Source organism: Photinus pyralis, unplaced genomic scaffold, assembly GCF_008802855.1.
Source record: "Photinus pyralis isolate 1611_PpyrPB1 unplaced genomic scaffold, Ppyr1.3 Ppyr1.4_LG2, whole genome shotgun sequence".
Lineage (NCBI taxonomy): Eukaryota > Metazoa > Arthropoda > Insecta > Coleoptera > Lampyridae > Photinus > Photinus pyralis.
In genome coordinates this window covers 6911706-6934793 of record NW_022170403.1, presented here as the reverse complement: position 1 = coordinate 6934793, position 23088 = coordinate 6911706, and the positions used below count along the sequence as shown (strand labels likewise).

General features: G+C 36.2%; 1 protein-coding gene and 1 long non-coding RNA gene across 5 annotated transcripts in view; one reads left to right on the top strand and one right to left on the bottom strand.

Annotated features, from left to right (window-relative positions):
• The window catches only part of LOC116163395 (proto-oncogene tyrosine-protein kinase ROS), a 106079-nt gene that overhangs the window by 7101 nt on the left and 75890 nt on the right, over positions 1 to 23088 (bottom strand). For 2 of the 4 annotated variants that reach the window (XM_031477289.1, XM_031477290.1), the window contains exons 3-15: positions 11621 to 11680; positions 8882 to 9199; positions 8551 to 8784; positions 7690 to 7831; positions 7525 to 7641; positions 7158 to 7470; positions 5553 to 5762; positions 4673 to 5501; positions 4432 to 4621; positions 2779 to 3102; positions 2549 to 2730; positions 2101 to 2490; positions 1568 to 2043 (exon numbers count right to left, since the gene is read on the bottom strand). In XM_031477289.1, coding sequence (XP_031333149.1) covers positions 1568 to 2043; positions 2101 to 2490; positions 2549 to 2730; positions 2779 to 3102; positions 4432 to 4621; positions 4673 to 5501; positions 5553 to 5762; positions 7158 to 7470; positions 7525 to 7641; positions 7690 to 7831; positions 8551 to 8784; positions 8882 to 9199; positions 11621 to 11680 — 3785 coding nt within the window. Of the gene's footprint in view, positions 1 to 1567; positions 2044 to 2100; positions 2491 to 2548; positions 2731 to 2778; positions 3103 to 4431; positions 4622 to 4672; positions 5502 to 5552; positions 5763 to 7157; positions 7471 to 7524; positions 7642 to 7689; positions 7832 to 8241; positions 8274 to 8550; positions 8785 to 8881; positions 9200 to 11620; positions 11681 to 23088 lie in introns of those variants that run through there. The other 2 variants (XM_031477291.1, XM_031477292.1) reach the window with 2 other exon arrangements.
• LOC116163423 lies at positions 13485 to 14890 on the top strand. Its single transcript, XR_004143739.1, has 2 exons — positions 13485 to 14318; positions 14375 to 14890. It is a non-coding gene; the product is annotated as an uncharacterized LOC116163423 (long non-coding RNA).

Here is a 23088-nt window from a genome sequence, read left to right as displayed (position 1 = left end):
ATAGAAATTCACTATCGATAATAAAAAATTATTGATACCTATATCGTTTATTGATATATCGTTTATCGATAATTTTAGTAAAGTCAACCGTTAACTCAATTTTCATTTTTCATTTTTTCATTCGTATGGCGATTTGGATCAAATTTTTATGAGAGTCTCTTGAGGTGATTTCGGATCGATTCTGAGAATTTGGCACCTGGGAAATTTTTATTATCTGTACTGTAGTCATAGTGGATGTTCGAAGGAAAATGACAGTGAACTGCGTAGATATTATCGATAAATATATATATTATAGGTAATTATCGATAGAACTCGATTAATGATACTTATTGATAATTACCGTTAGAGTTTCAGATACATAGTTAGCGATATATTGATTATATCAATAGACTTCACTTTCGATATTTATCGATAATTCTTGACATATCGATAATTTTTCGCAGCCCTAACCCTTTGTTGTAACAAAGTTTTACTCTACAGTGTTCAAACATTAACTGCCCTTAAATAATTTACAGTTAAGCGGATCAAATGGCCATGTCACAGAGAACTTTCTGATGAGTTGGGAAGTTTTCATAAAAATGGTCATGAGATGCTTGAACACCTTCTGCACTTCATAATATAATGTACAAGTTTTCCGGGACTCAACGAAGAGGGAGAGTGAGAACAGGTTGATGGACATGATGAGGGGGCGATTGGACCCCGTTTCAGGGGAGGCCAGAATTTTGTGAATAGGCTTTACACAGTTTTCTCAGCATCGCGTCGAGCGCATAAAAATGACATTGGGTGCCTTCCTAGATACTGGAAGAGGTGTTTCAGAGTAATTCTCTAAAGTCAATTATCTGACAAGTGTACAAATCAAAAATTTTGGACACAAGAATGTCCCTACAGTAACCAATAGCTAGGTAGCATGAAAAGCTGAACTTTGGTTGGTTGCTGGAGTGCATCTAACGCCTGTGTCAGTTTGTGGAAAGGAAAAAAGGGCAATGTGATATGGGGTACGGTCCATTCCATCAATAAGGTAATGACATGGCCGCTTGATTTGCCAGATAAAGGGAATAACTGCTTTTCACAAGACCCTCATCCAACATGTCGAAATGCACATGTCATGGTGGGAAGAAAATAAAAAAAATTCCGAAAGATACTGGAAGAATATCTCTGATCAAACAGGTTAAGCCTCCACTATGATGACACAAAAAGCTTGAAACAGAACCATTATGCTGGAGGTGGGAGGAGCACAAAGAACCACTTCTGCATATATTACTATGAACTATATACACTACTAAGTATCTACAAGACATGCCGACACAAGTTCTTTAAGAGAAAGGAAGGTTCTAGACGTTTTTAGTATAGATATCCTGAGGGCGGATATAATTAATGTTTTGCATAAATTTGAAGGTGTCAAACGTTTGTTACCCAATACATGAGATCATGCATATGTAATTAAAAAGATAGCTTAACGGCATAGTGATGACGCCCTAACAATTCTATACTTTTGGGTGGGATCCTTAGAGCTTAATTTAAATAATTTGAAAACTCTACTAAAGTATATCTAAATTTTAAAACTTACTTGCTAAACGGAGATACTTCAACTTTTGAAATGGCATAGGGTCTTCTGAACACTTCGTTAATCTTCACAGCACTTCCTTTGTCAATATAATTTAAATCCAATTTATTGACAGAATATGTTTCTAGGCTCAATATTTGTATGTAATACAAACTTCTCTCTACCCAATCGATTGTCAAACCATACACCTCCCCATTTAAATCGCAAATTTTCGTTCTATTAAGGTTTGTCAAACTAAAAACAAGCAGTTCGTGCATATCATTTATCCAAAACACTTTATTCTCTTTGATGATGTAGGCTAATTCAAGTGGAGTGCTAATTCCATGCAGTAACTGGTCGTTTTTGTTCTTATCCATGTCATGGATAAATATTGAATCACTTGTAGCAACTAGTAGTTTTGGCAAAGGTAGACCCTCGGTTGTATTTACTTGTACAACTTTGGAAGGTGAACCATCACCTATTTCTGTATACGCTTGAACCTAGTGCGGAACAAAAATTATAGTCTTAATAGAATTGTTAATTGGTTTTATCAGTACCTGTACATAATAAATTTTGTCCATCTGTAAATTCTTCAAAATATGTTCTTTCTCGTTGAATTTTTTCTCTATGTATTCACAAAGGTTAATATTGGTGAGGTTTTCTGTATACCAACACTTTACTTTGTAGCCCTGAATCACGCCATTCGAAAGTAACGGAGCATCCCATCTAATTGTAATATCCACAGTTTTTGTGTCATTATGATGGTACTGATGGGACAAGTACGTACGCAGATTTTCAGGCGCAGAAGGTGTAGAGGGAGGTGAGTAAATTTTAGCCCTGACAATTGCAGATGATCCCCAATATGTGTAAGCTTTGATTGTTATCTGTAGTTTTGTATATGGCTCTAATGATTGCCAATACTGTATTGATGGAAATGTCGTCACTTTCTGCAAACCAAATACTAATTACTTATTGTTGCCAAATAAATTAAACATAAATACTTACAGTTGAACTATTTTTCAGGAAATTATCAACTTTTATTTCGTAGAACACAGTTCCAAAGTTTACTTTCTGAGACGGTTCCCATGTTATATTAAACGAATCCCAGAACCCAACCACTTTGATCGAATTGCGATTTATTGGCTCAGGTATAACCGAAACATCATCACCGATTTTGCTGGAAATATCTAAAATAATCAGTAACAGATAGCCATTCGCATGCATGGGTGATATACTTGGCCATGTATGAACATTCGAATCCATTACAAAAATCATAGTGAGACCAGAGAGATCCTTGCCTTGAATGTTGGCAACATTTTTTCCCATCAAGTCGCTAATAACCGCATTTTTATCATCTTTTAACCACAGTAGGCGATCGTTGAAGTAACAAAGCGGGCCTTGCATATCTGGTTTTTGTAAACCAGACACAGATTCGGGAACAGGTTTTGTGCCCGGCAGAAATGCGCCGGCCATGGGAGCTCTAAATAAGTTTGAACCTTCGGATCCTCTTATAATCCAATATACCATATTTCGATGCATGTCTAACGTTAAACCCATTACTGTATAAAAATAAATTAATGTTAATTAAGAGTAGGTATGTGCTGACTTTAGAAAATGAGCAAACGAAATCCTGCCTTTAAGAATGAATCAGAAACGCAGCCGATAGCCAATTTGACGCAAGATCAGTAGAGTTCTTTCCAAACTACCTAGTCTGACATACAGTGCTTCTTCCAGACAGACATAAAAATCCAAGGTATCTGACTTGGATTCAGCTACGTAACAAATACAATGCGATCAAAAATGAGTTACTGTCGATTCACCCTTGAAATGTTTGTGCTATAGGTTATAGTTGAAATCTATTGCTTGAATCGCATGCTCCATTGGCAGAAATCTGAGTGACCTTTTCGAAGGACGTTTATAAACTGGGAAGAATCCTCCAAAAATATCACTTTACACCATAAAGAAACCCTTTGGTCCAGTGATCATAAAATCTTGTTTGGGCCCCACCTCATACGTAATTATACGCTCCTTTGGTTTTCCCTCATTTGTAACTTTCTTGGAGCTGTATATTTATTCATTGAAATATTCAAAGGCACATCTACCCCAAGTTCATTGACACATCTTTCATTAATATCGGCCCAGCAGTTTTTGCTGTAGCGAGGTCAACGCCAAAGAACAACAGGAGAAGCAGAAAGTGCAGAAGAACAGCAATTTTCACCAGTGAATATCTCCAGACTGGGTGTTGGAAGGGATTAAAAGTAGTATTTTGCAATTTATTGCAAAATTAATTTTAGGTGAAATTATTCGAAGTAAAAGTTGTAGGGCATAAAGAAGTGAACTTTTGTATCTACACTTTTTTCACATAACCTCAAATTTTTCCGAGAAAAACCGGAAAATTCGTTTTCTATTTTTATTTTTGGGTCGTAGAGGTCTGAAATTTGGAGGAAAATTATAAAAAATGAAGACACTTTTTTGAGCCGGTAAAAATAAAAAATTCATTCCGATCAGAACATTTAGAGAGAATCGCCAAAAATTGAAAAAACAATTTTTCGATATAGGTACACGTAATTAAGATTTCTCTATGATGTTACTAAAATATTTTCTTTGAAATTGTCTTAAATAAACTTCATAAGGCTTTTATATAGCAGGGAAGAAGAAGAATCAATGAAGAAAAACAAATTGTTCAGGAAGCAAAATAATTCGATTGTAGGTACTTACTTCTAATTGCTTTTATTGCGCAAAATTCCGGAAAAAAGAAATAATAAAGATGTTTTAATTAACGTAGTTGAGCATAAGGAAACAAAAGAAAATATTTTAGCAAGATTAAAGAGAAGGGAGAAGACATTTAGAAACATCTTTACAAAAACATTATAACTAAGATGACAAACCTTGCTTTCCAGAAAAATGTTGAGCAGGATGATAAACAATCCTATCGGCTCCATTTAAACGTGAGCATTCGACTGCATGTCCTGTTGACCAATATAAATATGCTTGAACAGCATCAATGTTTAACTCCTTGGCTAACGTCAAAATGGGAAGAGGTTCTTGTTGTGTACCATTTAAATTACCTCTTAAAATCTATTGAGAACAGGATATGCAAAACGTTTTATTTTTGGGTATGTTTCTTACCAGCTGTTGTTTGGGATTTGACCAATATAATTTTTTCCCTATCCAATCCACTGCGATACTACTAACAGACTCGATATCAACCAATTGGCCTCCTTTGTGGGTTTTCAAGTTGTGCCAAAATATTTGAGAATTATTTGTTACCACATATATACAATCATTGTGCCACGCTATATCGATAATATGATAATCATTCATAACATTTTTCTGAACAAGTGTTTGTACATTTTCACCAGTCGCATCGGATCTCAACAGTCCGCTAGCGGCAGACCACAATATTGTCGGGTACTTTCCATTTTTTGAAACTTTCAGTGTCCTCCCGCGAAACTCGGAAGACCACGGACCTTTCCCCAAATTTGTATACGCCGCCGCCTTTATAACGTACTCTTCGCCTTCTTCCAAATTTGAAATGGTACACGACGTCACATTGATATTTTTGTGAATCCTCGTGTTATTATTGTTTACAGCCTTGATTGATATTTCATAAGACCAATTCTGCCATGCACCTTTTCCTTGATCCCCTAAAAGGTGCGGTGCTTTCCAAGATATTTTTACTAGTTTAGGGCCAAATATTGCTTGTAACAATGTAGGGGGATTAATAGGAATTGGTGTCGGTTGAGAACTTTCCAAATTAACAATAACTTTCAAATATGGGCGATCTGCTAAGTCTGGGTATGTGTTGTGATAATAACTTTCTCTTGACGAATGGAATTCCTCATAAAACACATCGTTTCCGTCTGTCCAATAGAAAGTTTTATTAGCAGTTGCCAAAGATAACACCTTCTGCAACTTTCGCGTTATAATCTTTGGTCTTACATTAATTATTTCTTTTCTATAATTCGTTGAATAATGTTCAGATTAAATTTTTTTTAGTGATACATACCCATCCAAAGACACAGAGTTGATGGTATTTTGATTTTGGTTCGAACATAGCAAGCGGAAATTAGTGTGGTCAACTGTAAAGGCTCCTAAATTTGGTTCAGAAAGTATTTGTTCCGGATGTACGTTATGTTTTATTCCATTACTAATATCTGCAAGATCTAATCTAAATAGGCCTCCCCCAGTGCTTCCTTGAATAACCCAAAACAGAAATCTGCAAAACAATTAATACAAGTTTATCAAGCTCATTGTTGTGTTTGTTAAAAATCTAATATTAATGCCTGTACAAAAAACAAAAATTCGATTCTATTCATAAACACATGTGAACTTTTTTCGTTTTCGATTTGAATGACGTAGGTATCATGTCATTATACAATTCAAGATTCAAGAAAGGCAAAAAATCACGTATTATTATAGGTTTTTTTAAAAAAAAGTATGATAGAAAATTTGTTGCATTTAATTTTTTCGCCTGGGACAAAGCGTTATGTTATAAATGTTATAAAAAAATTTTTCAGGCTATCAACCTACGCAGGTACCAGATATTCTGAACGCTTGAAGTTGTAGATGTGTACCTAGGTACATGTGCAACGCTAGCCATGAATGTCAGTGACATTCATATAATGATCTTTGCTTTATTACATAAATCTCTCGCCAGGAAAGATTGCCGGTCACAGAAGACCTGATCCCGGTCTACAATCTATGTTTTCCTTAAGATGCTAGCGACTTCCGAGATAGTATCGTGTCAATGTTGAATGAAAAGATTTTTTGTTCAACTTTGGCACGATCCTATAAGTTGGTCGCCTCTTAAGAAAAACATAGATTGTAGATCGACACAAGGTGTGCTGTGACCAGCAATCTTTCCTGGCGAGAGTAATAGAATGGTTTTATTTCAGTTTTTTTTGGAATTTTGATCTTGGTGCATCTAACCACAGAATATACCTACTAAACTAACCAAAACTACGTGTTTGCATTACGCTTGTATTATGTGAAACCAACCAATATGATACAGCACCAATGATATAGATTTCTATAGCAAATTTTGAGGTTATACCTTAGACCATATAGGTAGTACATGGACTGGGACTGCTATTAGCCCTATGCTTTCAATACAAAATGGGTGGTCACGGATAGAGGGCACTGTAGTCGTTGGTATGTAAATCTCAGGGTAAACTAAAGTCGTATGAATACACAGATTTCATTATGAAGTCCATGTATGAACACCACATGGATCACGGTCCACAGACCGTGCACTTGAATCGCGTAAAGAGCAGAATGGTAACGGCGGCGTAGTACGGGAAGCTTTAAATATTCTTGAGTCTTTATTATCTTCTATATGTCCACAAATAAGAATAGTTTGCTTTTTCCCATATCTAGGCGATTAATTAATTGACGTTTGTTAATTTATAGGTTGACCAGTCTCAAATCGTATCTAATCGGACAATTTCGGACAGACTCGTTTACCCTGAAACTCACATACCCAGGCGATGTCCTTGACCATATTTTAGTTACAATTAGCAGTCCATGTACTATATGGTCTAAGGGTTATACACTATGGTGTGTTATTTTTTTTATACGCACAATGTTATTAGCAATTTATATATGTACTTACCCATTATATGGGTCAACTTCAATATGATGGGGCTTGACTCTCAAACCTGCCAAAGCTACTTGATGTCCATGACCATCTAAGTTACAACGTGTTATCTGCCATACTTGTCGTTGGTGTGTTACTTCTCCTAATATATATAGTTGATTGTTTAACCAATCGACTGACAATTCCTGAGGCAAAAAATCAATATGTGGATGAGAAAGAATACTTGAGGGAGTTGAACTTATGGTCGTATTTGCAAAAGATATTTTGTAAACCTTTGCTGATGAGTCAGACACAAATAGCAATTTCTTACTTATATGGATAGCAATTCCTACGAAAAAGGTGATATAGGTAATAACAAATAGTTAAATGCGCAATTTCTTACCTTTAATGAGCTCTTGTGTACTGTAAAGGACAACAGGAACAGCTAACATATCAGTCCCTTGTTCTATAACTAAATGATGCGAGTTAAGTATTAAGACCGGTTGTTGTAATTCTTTCACTATAATGAACAAAGTTATGGATTTTATTCGATAGAATATAAAATAACCTAATGATTCCTGAGGCGTAGATACTAATATTTCAGCTGCTGGACCTGTACCAACCCCATTAGTCATGCTAATCGCCACGGTGTAGTTCCGAGCAGGCATTAAATCCCGATAAGTATAAAATGTATTTTCGGCGGGTATATCCTACAAATCGAACTCATTGGTATACTCATATTCAATACTGCTGCAAAGTGTTGAAAAGCGTACATTTTTGCTGGTGGTTCATTTCAGTATTGCTAATTGGAAATAACTAGTGCATTACAGAGGTTATATGCCAGTATGGTGCTGTTCTGATTAGGCACTCATACCTCTGGTGAATATGTAAAATTTCTTAGAACTCAGAACACAAAATGTACACTATTCATAATGAACAAAATTAGACTTATATTTACACTTAATAAGCAGTAAGCAGAGGTATTTACAGCAGGAAATAAATGAATCATGCAATTATTCAAGCAAGGCAATTACATTTGAGGAAAAGGAGCTGTTAAATATTTCAGCAAATTAAAAAAAAATCGGATTGTTTACAAAAAAAGTAGATAGTACATATTTACAAAAATTTGAAGAAAGGTATGCACGTCGTTCAAGAAAAACCTGAAAAAAACATTTTTTAAATATGGTTGAAGAAACACGTGAAATAAATCAAAGTGAAAAAAAAGCTGCTATTGAATTGTGTTGTGATGAATATTAAAGTGAGTATATGTTGTATTACACATGGTATTAGAAAAACAAAGCTAGATATTTGAATTATATTTATACTCCCTTTAATATGTCTACTTAAAAGCATTATGTAAAAAAGTGATATAGACAATGCAGTGTAAGAATACGACTGTTCGAATATCAATAAATCTTTAATGGCACACCTTAAGTGCCGAGTATCCGTCGCTGTCATTTATACGAAGCACATAGGAAAGGAGAGGGCCATGTGGAAAAGGACCAGGTTCCCAGCTAATGCTGATATGTGTTGAATCGATTGGTACTGCTCGTACAATAATAGGTGGCGATGTCGGTACTCCAGCAGGTAAGGTACTAATTACTACACTAGGAGCGGAGACTATTGGCTCAGTTTGCGGCGATAGCAGAAGTGCCACTCGAAACTGTAACAAATAGGTATATTTCAATAACAAATCTTTCACTCTAATAATGCTGAGTAAATTACACTAACATCCAAATTGTCCCAAAAATTGCACTTACTCGATATTTCGTATAAGGCTGTAAATTGTCAACCATAACAGTGTCATTAGGCCCCCAGGAATGATTTCGACAGTATTGCCATGACGCTGCGAGTTCTTCATATCTCCACTGGACGAAATATTTTAAACCGGCATGTATAGCTTCTGGAAATTTCCATTCAAGTCGTAATGATGTAGATGTTAGAGAGTCTGCAACCAAGGCCGGTGCAATTGGAGTTCCCAATTTTGCTCGTAGTTGGTTACAGTATCTTGTTAACGCATCGTTACAACTCATCACACAGTACAGCTCCTTTGATGATAAGGGCTCGAGAGTGCCATTCTAAAAAAGAAAAGTATTATTTCTTCTAAACAACGATGGTATGCATGGAGATGGTTAACAAGATGTTCGTAATTACTACCTAATGTAATCAAACTGGTCATCGTAGCACACAATACTTTGAGAAGGTACCTACTTTACATTTGCAAGATGCAGGTCAGGTATTTGATCATGGCGGGTCACTCTGTAATTGGGCGCAAGCCTATTGAGGCCCAGAATAAGAGAGCTGAGGTTTAGGGGTACTTGATACCAAAGAGAAAGACTCTTCCAGGAGGAGGATAGTCTTTGTTGATACTAATCTCTGTTTTGGCGCTGTTGAATTTAACCATATGCTTACTTTTCAAGGTTGGTTCCCATTGATGTGTCCATGCTTATACAGTGTGTCTCAGATCGCGTGGGATTGCATGGGTAACTTTCTTATTATTAAAGATTGAGAATTGGTTAAATGGACAATGTTTTGCAGTTTTAGATACTTTTCAAATTTGCTTGTGGAAATTCAAAATGTCGAATTGGTTCGACGTAAATTCAAAAAAACTAAAATTGGCCATTTCCTTTAATGTCTTATATCATCAAAAGTATAAGAGACATAAAAAAGTGTTGTATTAGTTTACTGTCTTTGATACTCTTCATTTAGAATTGATGTTAAAAAAAATTCAAGATACTTTGAGGAACATTTACTATAGCTTTCTAAAGTTAAATAGGCGCCATATTGGATTTTTAGATTATTTGATAGATTTTTAAATTCTCTTTTCAACGAGCTATCATAGCATAAGATTGAAAATAAGATACCAGTTATATCAACGGTTTTTATATTTTAATCAAGTAGGCTGTGGTGAACTAAAAAAAATCTATTCGAGGCAACAAAACAATAAAAACAATTACATCAGTGATCAGATGTATAAAATACTGGCCATTATTAGTGAAACACAATTCAAGGCAGATTAGGCCATTGTGTCTCAACGGGGACCATGACGTATTTCTTGCGGGGCCCACAAACGAAAGACAGAAAATTGGTAGGCCACGGAAACTTTTCAGTGGGCCACAAAAATTCGCTTCTACAATATCTTACTGAAATATTAAAATTAAATAAATTTACCAAAAATGGCCAGTACAAAAATTATAGGTACCACAATAACCCCTTATCCCTGTTTGAGTTATCTCAGTGTACCTTTCCTAGAAAGCGATAAATCCTAATCACAACTTTACATTTAAATGTTTATAAATGTGGCATACGCACAAGCTATAATTGATAGACGCGATACCCGAAAATGTTTGTTATTTTTTTCTAACACGACTAACACTCCTCTATCGTCTACCAGAATTAGTTTTCTGTAAAGATTAGTTTTTCTACAACTTTCAGGCGCATTTTAAAAAAAAATTTCAGTGTCAAAACAAAATGAGCTTGAAAATGGTTTTTTGATAACTAAAAAATAACTCAAATTAATTTTGATCTAATTCTTTATTTATTTATTTATTTGTTTAGCCAGATACCATACAGAATGCAAGTATTCCAATTTCCTTGCACCGGGATGCTGTAGGTACTTAACCTATGACTTAACCAATTCTAAAGTGTTTCAAATATTGAAATGCCACATTTAATCGCCTATATTCTATAGATTTGTGTGGAGTCTGCGAAAGACGTAAATGAGTCTAAAATCATATACATACATATAGAAAAGTCAGGGAAGTTCTCGATTTTAATTTTTAATTTCTTTAAAATGCACCGATTTTGATGAAATTTTTATGTGCGTTTCTAGAAACGATTTCGCATCGATACTAAAAAATCTGTAGATCAAAAATGTCTCGCAGCGGCTGCGGAACATCGACGTCGAGTGCGCGAGCGCGGTTAAAAATTTCGCCGCTTCCACGTAATATGGTATTGGCGCGTCGAGAGGCCGGGTGGGGTAGGTAGGAATAATTAGCGCAACTTGTCGTGAGGACGAGAAAATTCCAACGGCGATTTTCTGCACACCGTATTTTTCACATACAGTGATTTCCTTATTAGGGGAGAAATTGATTTTGAAGTTTTCCCAGAGAAATTGGTTAAAATTATAGTGCTATCGATCAGGATTTGTATGACTAAAAACACAAAAATATGACCTCGATCTAATGCAGAGTTTTTTTTGTGGAAAATTGAACTAATTCTTGTTTCTCTGGTGGTTTAAACTGGAGGATATGATTCACAACGTCCATTTCCAACTGATCTTTGTTCATTTTTAAATAAATCAATGTAACAATTTGCTCCATAATCAAGTATTATTACACAATTATTATAAATTGCTATAAGTACGTAAATATGTATTTTAATTGACAGGGACCGTGTTAATAATCAATTGTTTATAAGTAAAGTCAATTGTATGTGACGCACTACAAAAAAACAATATTTAATCAAAGTAAACTTTAACGAAGTAAATAAATACTTACACAAACTGTTTGACAAGAAGAGTCAAGCGCCTGTTTCCAAACTTTACATCCTTCCACACACTGAAACAAAAAAGAAATATTATTTATCTTGTGCATTTTTTTGTACGCCAATAAACCGTTCGTGCGACATTTTCAACAAGAACAAATCGCTTTTAAATGTTTATTTTCGGTGTTATATTTAACTAATTAACAAAGAATGAACTTTAGAGAACGTGGGAACAGCAATAATGTTATTTGCAGCAACAAGAGCGAACCATTTTAATTAACACATCCGTCGTTCTTTCTACATACGTTTATTTACCATACAACAGCTTTACATGATAGCAAACGTAACGTTGAACAAGGTACTTTGTCATATTATTGCATACTGTATTATCGACAAATAGTTTCTATTTTTTAAACAGCAATAGCAGATTGTTTACACCTTTTTCGTAATAGACAAGACTTCTATCTTCCATGTTTATAAAGGCATTAAAAATCATTGCACACTTACTTTACCCTTAGGGCCTACTCCAACTATACACCGCATTTGCCCGAAGTTGATATGTAAATTTTCTTCGAAACCAATCCTTTCGGCTGAAACTTCAAAACTTAAGACCAGTCACCAGTCGTCTATGGCAGGACATAGCGCCTCTACCTGGGGCGAAACAATGAAAAAATCCGAACATGAGAGACTGTAGTGCCGTATTAAAAACATTACTATTCAGAGGGAAAAAAATCCGATACAACTGAATACCGAACGATCCTTGAGATCTTCGCGGCGCGACAAATTGTCCTTTTGGTGAGAGAACAAACGGTCCGGTTCAGTTCAGTTTTAAAGCATAGCTTCATCGAGTAGGTCACCTGATCATCAAATGATTGCATTAACAATCTTGGCGGAAGTTGAACGAAAAACTAAAAAAAGAAACAAGTTAAAAAGTAATCGTAAACGATTTACATAAAGCGCATTTCCACTTGCATTCATTTCCCATTTGTAAGATGCAACTTCTGTTAAAATCGTAAAAATCCGGCCACAAATATGAAAGATAGCATTGCACATGGGCAATCCATTGTTGACGTGCTACTTCAATTTCAGTTTATGAGAAGAATTTCATTTCAATGCTTTTCTAAATAAGAAAGTTGGAACTGCGCATGCGCAAACCTAAATTTTGAAACTAATGTTAGATTTTCCTTTGTTCCAAGCGCCTAAGTATCAAATTTCAGTTAAATGCTTCCATAGATAAAAAAGTTGGCACTGCGCATGCGCAAAATAAAATTTTGAAACTGGCGCTAGATTTTCCTTTATTCCAAGTGCCTATGTATCAAATTTCATTCAAATACTATTATAAGTAAAAAAGTTTGCAATTCGGTTTATAAATGGTCGAGATGCGAAAAGGGCACTGTGAATTTTGAATCGATTCGATTCAACTTTTGGTTTTGCGTATTATATGGCTAAAGCTATGCCCATATTGAATTTCATGCAATTCAGTTCATAACTAACGGAGATGTAAAAGCGATCGAACATTTCTAAACAAAATTATCGTTCACACGGACAGATAGATGGACAGACAGACAAAGGAACAGACGGAGAGACCAACCGGCAGGCGACAGATAGCAATGAAAAATTATAAACGATCTCTAGGATCGTTAATAAACGGCAAAAGTGTAAAATTATGGAACATGTAAAAAACGGTTTTTTATTTTTTTTACAATAACTTTTTTTGTAAGCGGTACAGAAAAAATTGCTTCCTTGGTACAAGACTCGACACCATAACGAACCAAATAGCGAAAAAAGTAGAACAATAGCTCTTAAGATAAAGAACTAGTAGCGTCGCAAAACGAGCGGACGGACGGACAGCCGGACGGACGGACAAAGTGGCCACAATAGCGCATTTTTTTTTATTTTTGTGGAAATGCGCTAAAAAGGAGGCAATACTCAGGGTGCAAAAAATTTATAAAGCGCCTTTTTCTGAAGGCGAATTCCATATATTGAGCGTCTATAAAAGTCCGGATAGTCTTTCACAGCAACAATTAGTTCTTTTATTTTAAACTAGCATTTTGTAGCGCATTTCCCAACGAATAGAAATTGGGTGCGCTATTGCAGCCACTTTCTCTGTCTGTCCGAGGCCTTAACTACTCCTACAGTTTTCAAGATATTTAGTTCGTTCTTTTTGTATTCGGTATTACACATTAAGGGTATCTATGTTTGTAAAGAACCACTATTTTTTTGTTTATAGTTTTATCAATAAATTATTTGCGAGTTTGAGAAACTCATTTGTTACTTAAGGGTGCGTTTGCACGCCATGGTGTAAGAAAAGTGAACTAAGAAGTATTTTTGAAATATTCGTTGCTTTGTGCTGCCATCCCGAATCCGCGATCCCTATTTGTACTTCGTTAGGTCGCTAACACTCGCTTACATTCGTCTTTGCTTGAGATAAAATTAAAAATAGTATTTTGCTTATCTTTGGTTACCACCTGTAACTGTAAATATCGTTCCGTAACTCTAAAAAGGGAATTTAGTGATCTTGCGAAATAAATTCTACCTAAAAATACTTATTTACCATAATATGCGGTTTTGTTCAGTAATTCATTTGAATCCCAATAACAGTGCGTACTTGTAATTCCTGAAATGCCATTCAAAGTTGGGTTATGTTATGGATTATGTTTACCTGATTTTCTATTAACTGCAAAATAACAAAAAAAAACAGTACCTACCTAGGTAAGTAAAGTTGAGGATCTTTATTTTAATATAGTTCTATTAATGGATTGTTTTAGGCTATCCTTCGACTGTACACATTTCCGAAGATTGACTTCCGACACGGAGTACCTTTTTTTCCGATTATCATTTTACCGAACGATGTCATTGCAGTGCGTTTATATAAGGCCATCGGTCACATCATGGTCAGAACACGGTGCGGTCAATTATTGTAACGTGTATTTCTGTTCTGTTCATGTTCTGACCGTAACCTGACCGATAATAATGTGAATCGGCCATAAGAAATACTCAGCCTTTATGATCACAAAGGACAATCCACGCAATATTTTTAGGAAAACCAGATTTGCAAGTCAGCAATACTGACTCATAATTGAATGTTAGTTGTTTGGGTGTGAAATCATATTTTGATATAATACCGATAGCATTGAATTATTCAATGCCGATAGTATGTAGTTCATTCAAATTATGGGAACCGAGATGACATCCAATCGGTGGGGTTTCGTTATTATTAATAGTGCTTAAATTTAGTTGTAAGTGATGTGTACATTTATTATCGAATAAATATATAATCTCCAGTTACTGATTTCTTGCAGAGTTGTCCGATAGCACTGCCGAGGTGTAAATACCACCGTACATGTCGACAGTGCTATTAGATAGCAACTTGGGCGAGAAATTTTGATTAGAGTATTCTTGCCCTTAAGTAGCGCTCATGAAGCGCTTCATCTGGTAAACGTAAGCAGCAGTATTAACACTGTGTATTATCAATTCAAAAACACAATCCAACATAACCTCTTTTTGTTGCAAGTTCTGCAATTTTTATATTAATTATAACGTAGAGTGAAAAATCCCATGATCCTAAACTCAACGTTTATAAATACTTCTTTTGCCAGTTTCCTAACCCAAATTTTGAATGTAGGTAACGTACGTTAACCAGTGTAATTCCTACTTATGGTACGGTTTTTTGCTGGATACATTTTATCTGCATTAATGACCAACAAAGCCAATAAAGGAATAAGTTATACTGCTAAAAAATAGATACATTAATACATTCCAAAAAGTGCTCCATTTTAAATTTCCCGCTTTGTAAGAATAGTATACCGTAGCCATCTTAGTGGATACACGTTGAACTACACTGAGCACAGATTTCTTTTCTATAATTGTTTTACGAGTTATTTTCAAGTGTACGGAGTTCATACCGTTTGTGCTTTAGAAACCACATATTATCCATTTTTACATCACGTTTTATTCCTTATATGTTCAAGAATCTGGAGAAACAATTTATATTTCAAAAACTTCTTTGACCTTTGAATTATACACAAAAGGTTGCCATTGTAATCGAACGTCTACTTTATACACTTTCAGAGAATGAGCTATGAGTTTTAATGCAATATAAACCGTTCACTCATAATTTACATACATTTAAGAACAAGAAATAACAAACATTTCCGAAAAAAAATGTATATTTTTTAAAAACGGTATGAATTCCGTTAGGCATGTTTCCCATAAGAAAGCTATTGTGAGATAGGCAACACACAATACTGATAGCGCGCCCTTAATCAAAACATCACAACAGTGAATTTAATGGGAGTTGTCAAGTTGTAGTGGCTATAGTAAACTGGCCTTAATTATACTACTGGAACACATCGATGTATATTTAGATTTGTAATCAATGATTATATTAAATCTGCATACTTTCCCATCCTTGTGTATTTTGTTTACTTTACCAGGAGCATGTATTTTACTCTCGATTTTACTCCTTTTATACGTTTTTTTTGTTATTATTCCTATTAGTGGAAAGAAAATTATACAGAGTGGCTCAACGAGAAGTATACAGAGGGCTTTTAGGGTATTAAATTTAGAAATTTCGCAAAATCCTCGAACACGTCAATTTTGTATTCGAGGGGGACAACTTTTGGAATACAAATCACGAACCCAAGTCTTCACCCCTCTACGTAGGGAGCTTAACCCCTAAAATTTTAAATGGAATCCTATGGCAAATGGCACATTATTTGAAAGCCAATTTAATCGTGATTACTAATCTGCTTTGCTTTTTAAATTCTATTGATTCGTTTCGGAGATATTCATAACAAAATAAAAAGCAAAAGATCGGCAGGACCTGACGACTTTCCTTGTTTTTTGGTTCGTATAATCTCTCACGTAATTGTGAGGCCCTTAACATATTTAATTAATTTATCCTTTTTAACTGGCACTTTTCCAGAAGCCCTTAAACTGGCAAAAATTATCCCAGTTCACAAAAAGGGGAATAAATACACTCCAAACAATTTTAGACCTATCTCTATAACATCCGTCTTCTCAAAAATTTTTGAGTATGGCTTTTGGATAGACTAGAAAGATTTATTGTAAAATGTAGAATATTAATACCTAACCAGTTTGGCTTTAGACCTAATAAATCCACAACTGATGCAATTCTTTTCTTCTACGATACAGTGCTTCAGTCGATAGGGAAAAAAGAACTGCCTATTGGGATATACTGCGATATCACTAAAGCATTTGACTGTGTCAACCATAATCTACTGTTACAGGAATTGTCTTGCTACGGCGTCAGAGGCACTGCCCTGAATTGGCTAGAAAAGTTTCTTAAAAATCGAACGCAGTATGTCTCATTGCGACATAGTAATAAGGGATACACCACTAACGTTAATTCAGACACCATAAAGCTAAACGTGGGTACACCCGAAGAGAGCATTTTAGCACCGATCCTCTTTACACTATTTACAAACGATGTTCTGAGCTGCATCTCGGTTGATGCAACTCTTTCACTATATGCGGACGACACGGCCGTGGTTGTTTCACACCCGGATGAAAATGAATTACGGGCAACATGTAAGTATATTAACAATTTGAAAATTTATCTAGATGGTTTGAGAATAATCTATTATTCTTAAATCATAGCAAAACGAAATTTTTACAATTTCACAATTATCAAAATACTAATACTCTTGACATTAATATTTCTGTTAATGATGCTAATTTAGAAAAACCAACTACAGTAAAGTTTCTGGGCGTCGTACTCGATGATACTCTAAGCAGGATATCCCATAACGAAAACTTAATTATAGTATTTTACATTATTAGTCAGGTAAGTGAGTTTTTACTGGCGATAGGAGAAGTTGACTAGCGAGCCCTTAGGCGAGCTTGTCATCTCCTAGAGCCAGTAAAAACTATTACCTGGCGTATAATGTACAATATTTTATTTGTTACTCATTTGTAAACAATAGTAAACGTAAATAATATTAGTTCTTAAATTAATCTTGAAGAAATGTCTAAAATATCATATTATCCATGTAACAGAGACTTCGCATTAATTCTGGCCAATGAAATTACTAGATTACTAACTTGTAAAATTTTTACACGTCTGCTGTCAGTTTTACAAGTCAGTAGCGTTTAAACATGACGTTTACCCGTTTGCGTTTTGTCTTGTTAATCTAACGTTTACAACTGAGTAACAAATAAAACAATTAAATACTGAATGTTATCGAGTACGCTACCTTAGGTACTATCTAGATGTGAAACAGCTTCGGATGTTCTACTTTGACTGCATTGAATTGCGGCTCAGGTATGGTTTGTGCCTCTGGGGTCGGTCATCCACCTTCAATCAAGTTTTTGTCACACAGAAGAGAATCGTTAGATGCATATGTGGTGCAAACTATATACACAACCCTGCAGACCGATCTTTACCAAGCTCCGCATACTCCCACTACCCTACCTATACAGGGTGATTCCTATAGTACCTGCCACCGTTTGGGAGCGTATAGGGGGTGCCTAGGGGAGTATTTTGATATAGGACACTTGGGGTCAGAAATCTAAAATAAGGGCGCCAGAACCAAATTTATCTTCTGGAATTTCACGCCTGTATGTAGGCAACCCAACCGACCGACGTTTCGCGCAGAGCGATGCAGAGCGAGTTAGCGCGAGGAAGCGACATGGGAGGGAAGGAGGGAAAACGACAGTCAAAAGCAATAACGTTTACAAGTGTTCAACGTGGCCACCGTTGTTCTCAATGCACTTCCTACATCTAGCCAACTATTATTATTATTATACTATTGCCATAGTGTTTATTCACTTGATACGCGTCGTTGCAGACGGGATTTCGTGGGTTTAAACAAAATTCTGATCAAGTGTCAGCCACACATCGCTGCCTGAGATCGCTCCGTGTGCACCGCCGGCCGGTTGGGTTGCCTACCTACAGGCGCGAAATTCCAGAAGGTAAATTTGGCTCTGGCACCCTTATTTTACATTTCCGACCCCAAGTGTCCTATATCAAAATACTCCCCTACGCACCACCTACACGCTCCCAAACGGTGGCAGGTACTATAGGAATCACCCTGTATATCCTGGAAGTGTGTAAAATTATATTTAAAAATAAACATCAACTTCTACATAATTATGACATACACAAATACCACACAAGAAATACTAATGACCTCAGAGTGCCACGAGGAAGAACTAATGTCAATCAGTCCAGTCCCTATATTACAGGAGCTAAAATTTTCAATAGCCTGCCAATTACCATTAAAACGACCAACAACTTCCATACGTTCAAACGTAATCTATAAGTTAGTTTCCTTTTAGACAAGATGTTCTATAACGTTGAAGAACCCTTAAATGATCCTGGTGCATCTCGGTACGTAGCAGACCGTTAATTGTATTTCTGTGTTTGTTTCATTGTTTCATTGGATGTTTGACTTTGTCCTATACATCTCTATGTTGAAACAGGATAAATAAATATTATTATTATTATTGAAAAATATTATTATTATTAAAATTCATGTTCAAAGATCAGCAGAATGCAGATAGATAGGTACTACATTTCATTACGATCAAATTTTTTCGCATCGCTGTGTAGAGGATAGAAACTTGGAAAAAAGTGACAAATCCGAAAAACGCGTATTCAAAAACCTAGGTTTATTCCCACCTTCTATGTAAATGTTCTGAACGCTTGACATACTTATTTGGAAAAAATGTTACACAGTGTATTATTTAAAAAAAACTGGCTAGGACTGTATTGTTCAAAGCATCACGCTTCCTTTTTGAATTGTGGTTATTCACGCTATATACATAGCAATCAAAGTTACTTACCTTTGGTTATTATGCTATTTGACAAAGATTTATTAATAGAATTGGCACCTCTCTAGAATTATCAATTCCCTGCTTTAAAGTGTGTACAAGGCTATACGTATGAAATTTTGTTTAACCAAAAAATCAGGCTTCTACTACTTACTTATGAACGCTACAATATACCTACGTTGTTGTTGTTCCAAAAGTGCATGTAGCATGTACGTTACAAGAACACCTATCATTATAATCATGGGGAAATACCCGCAAACAATAGGCTGGCTATATGTAGATTTATTAGCGTTTCTCTTTTACTTAATGAAAAGCTGTTAACCTACTCGTATATTGTTATGCGAATTGATGACCAACGGAAGCGGATGGTGAAATACGAGTATTATTGTAAAACACCGATTTCATATCTACCCCAACAATCTTCCGCGGTTTGCACATTTTACATGTAAGTTCGATTAAAACGATCTAATTTTGAATACATATGAAAAAATCAAAGCAAAAACCATCCATTAGAAACGCTTTAGTTAACCCGTGCACCACTTGCAGTAATAACAACAGAATAATTTATAAAAACAAACAGGCGAGTTGACTAATTCTTAACTTCCTCATTAGTAACGTTTAATAAAACGCATCACGTTAGAGGAGCCTCTCAGCACCCTTTGAATTAACAATGATTGTATGCATGTATGTTTGATTGTGGGGTAACGGTTAACTCCTGGGAATGGTCACCGCATTCTTAATTTAAACAATAAACGTTTAAGTTAATTATAAAATAAGACAAAAAACTGAATCGGAAACGTACATTGTCAAATGAAATATTTTTTTTAATTTTAAGTGTTACCATTGTATTATACAATGGTGTTACTAATTACCTAGTGACGGCATGTGCAAACTTTCAGTTTTTAGCGAAACCAACGCGCATTCCGGCTGGCGAGTATCGATCTACAAAGCATACTTCGACGTCATATCGACTTTGGATCTACGTAACATTGCAAAACGAGTTAATCGTATGATGTTCATGAGCGCGTGGCCTAATATCCTCTTATTAGGCCATGCATGAGCCATAACCATACATTGATTTGGTAAAATTCAAAACGGGTTTCATAGTTTTTATGACGGCTCTCGAAAGTCTGTATTGGCCGAATGGGAATCGTATGGCATCACAAAGCATCTCTCGATTCTTATTCATATAAAGCTCGCTGCTAAGATACAAAAATCTTTATTGTATTTTGAATCAAAGGAGGGAACACACGATCGAACATCACGACAAACATGTACGCGCGTACCTACATGTTTGTCGCGATGTTCGATCGTGTGTTTCCAGCTTGATTCCGCACAGGGCCACGAATAAATTTGTAATTTGGAGGGACCAACTTCCGGCCTCCTTCAGCCTCCATTAATGGAAGTCAACAAATTTGCAAATAATTAAAGCACAAACGATGAATAATAGCTATTTATATATAAAATACCGGACAGCTTGAAATGATGATTTACAACACGATCGTAGCACCGACAATCTTATACGGAATTAACACTTCAGCGCCAACAAAGAGCAACAGACGAACATTGAGGAGGACAGAGTGGAAGGCACTCAGGATACTGAAGAAAACAGCAACCTCACAAGAAAGCAGAGAAGAGAACTATTAGAGGAAAAGACGTTTGCTAGGAGACTGAAGATGAGGCAGATGAGATACTGGGGACATACCAACAGGAGGAACAAAGACCATATCATTCGGGCTGCCAAGATTCTATGTGCCTCGGAATGGAAGGTAGGCCGACCCTGCCAAACATGGAACACCACCATAAACCAAACGGTAGAGGTCTCGGGGATTACCATGGGAAGATGGGAAGAGAATAGCAGAGACAAACATCAAAGGAAGAAAGAAAGCAGAAGAATGCTAGAGGTGGAGGAAGAATCAGCCACAAGGACAAGTAGCCGAGGGGAGGAGGAAAAGGGGACAGAAAGTAATGCGGGGAGAGGACAACAATAAAAAGAGCCACGAGGGAAAACAGGGAAGGGAACGAGACCAAAGGATAAGAACATCGGAAGCCAATGAACGCCTGGAGAAGAAGCTGTCACTAGAAAGCAGAGTTCCCTCTAAGGCAGAATACCAGTGGCGAAGCTGTGGCCGTACCCGTTCGGGTCGGATAACACCCAGTTAGCCGCCCCCCACAACCCCCCCAATCCACAAAATCCACCACATTGTTTGGCATATGTCGCGGCCCAGCGCGATGGCAACAAAGTAGTGGAGAAACGTCCCTGATAGTGTCTACCAGGGACGCATCCTCACGACAGTTGACTAAATCCTGGGAGAGGCGGCGACGCCAGGCATATGTCAAAGTTTCAAGTTTCAACAAGAGCCCGAAGTTCAATTTCAATTCATCAATTGAGATTGAAGGCATTTTGACGAGGTAAAGCCGAGCCAAATATCAGCAAAATAGTGTTATATAGGCACAACTTTGTCAGTGCGCGAAATAGTTTTTTTTTACGTTTGTAAAATAAAGTACATTTTTCATCAATTTGCGTTCATAAAGGATGCGCTTGTTTCGTCCACTAGTAGATAGCGTGAAAAAAAGTGCCGTAGCGGTTCACGCTACTGACTTGTAAAACTGACAGCTGACCTGTAAAAATTTTACAAGTTAGTAATCTAGCAATTTCATTGGCCAGAATTAATGCGAAGTTTCTGTTACATGGATAACATGATATTTTAGACATTTCTTCGAGATCAATTTAAGAACTAATTATTTACTTTTACTACTGTTTACAAATGAGTAACAAATAAAATATTGCACATTATACGCCAGGTAATAGTTTTTACTGGCTCTAGGAGATGACAGTATCCTCTTCCGACAATCCGTTCTTGAGGTATAAGGGAATATATCCGATCACGATTAGAGGTCGAGGAGGAGGGCTATGGTTGGTAGAAATTAATTCCTTTCGTTGAGCCCTTTCATTAGAGTATACCATGAAGGATAAAACTAGTTCCACCACACCACCACCCCCTCCACCCCGTGCTTTGATAAGAGGACAGAAAGAAGGGCAGTAGTTGGTAGAAACCGGTTCGTTCCTTTATTCGTGCCTTAGGCTACCTACTGGGAAAAATTCCAGGACTCTAGGACCATTCCCCTAGAAGTAGTTCAAAACGGTAGAAGTGGGTCGTGACGGACGGGCGGACGGACAAAACGCAAACAATAGCACATTTTTTTAAGTCTTAAAAAATGCGCTAAAAAGTAACGTAACGTGACATTTTTTTAACGCAATAGTTGTTTGCACTAGTTTTGAAAGTGATTTTTTTTCCATGAATCAGTTTTATTAATGAAGACGAAGCCCGAGTTAATCAAGCAAATTCATGAAAAAAAAGACACTTTCAAAATGTGTTGTACACGAAATTTTTTTGTATAGTGATCCTGATCCAGGCCCCGTGAAGTAAAAAATTTAAATTTACAAGAAAAAAACAATAAATAGTTATCCCGACAAAAACAAGTAGAACAAAAACCCGGGCTTTCTACGTTCAGTCTGTGAATATAAAATTTTACATTCAAAGGTTCAGTAGATCGCTCGTAACACACGTTTAAAATTCCGTCGACCGATTCGGTGACGTCACCGCTCCCTGTTGAATACGCAGGTCCTAGATAGCGCACCTTTACTACATTTATAAGCACAACACCGTGTCATTTTAGTACA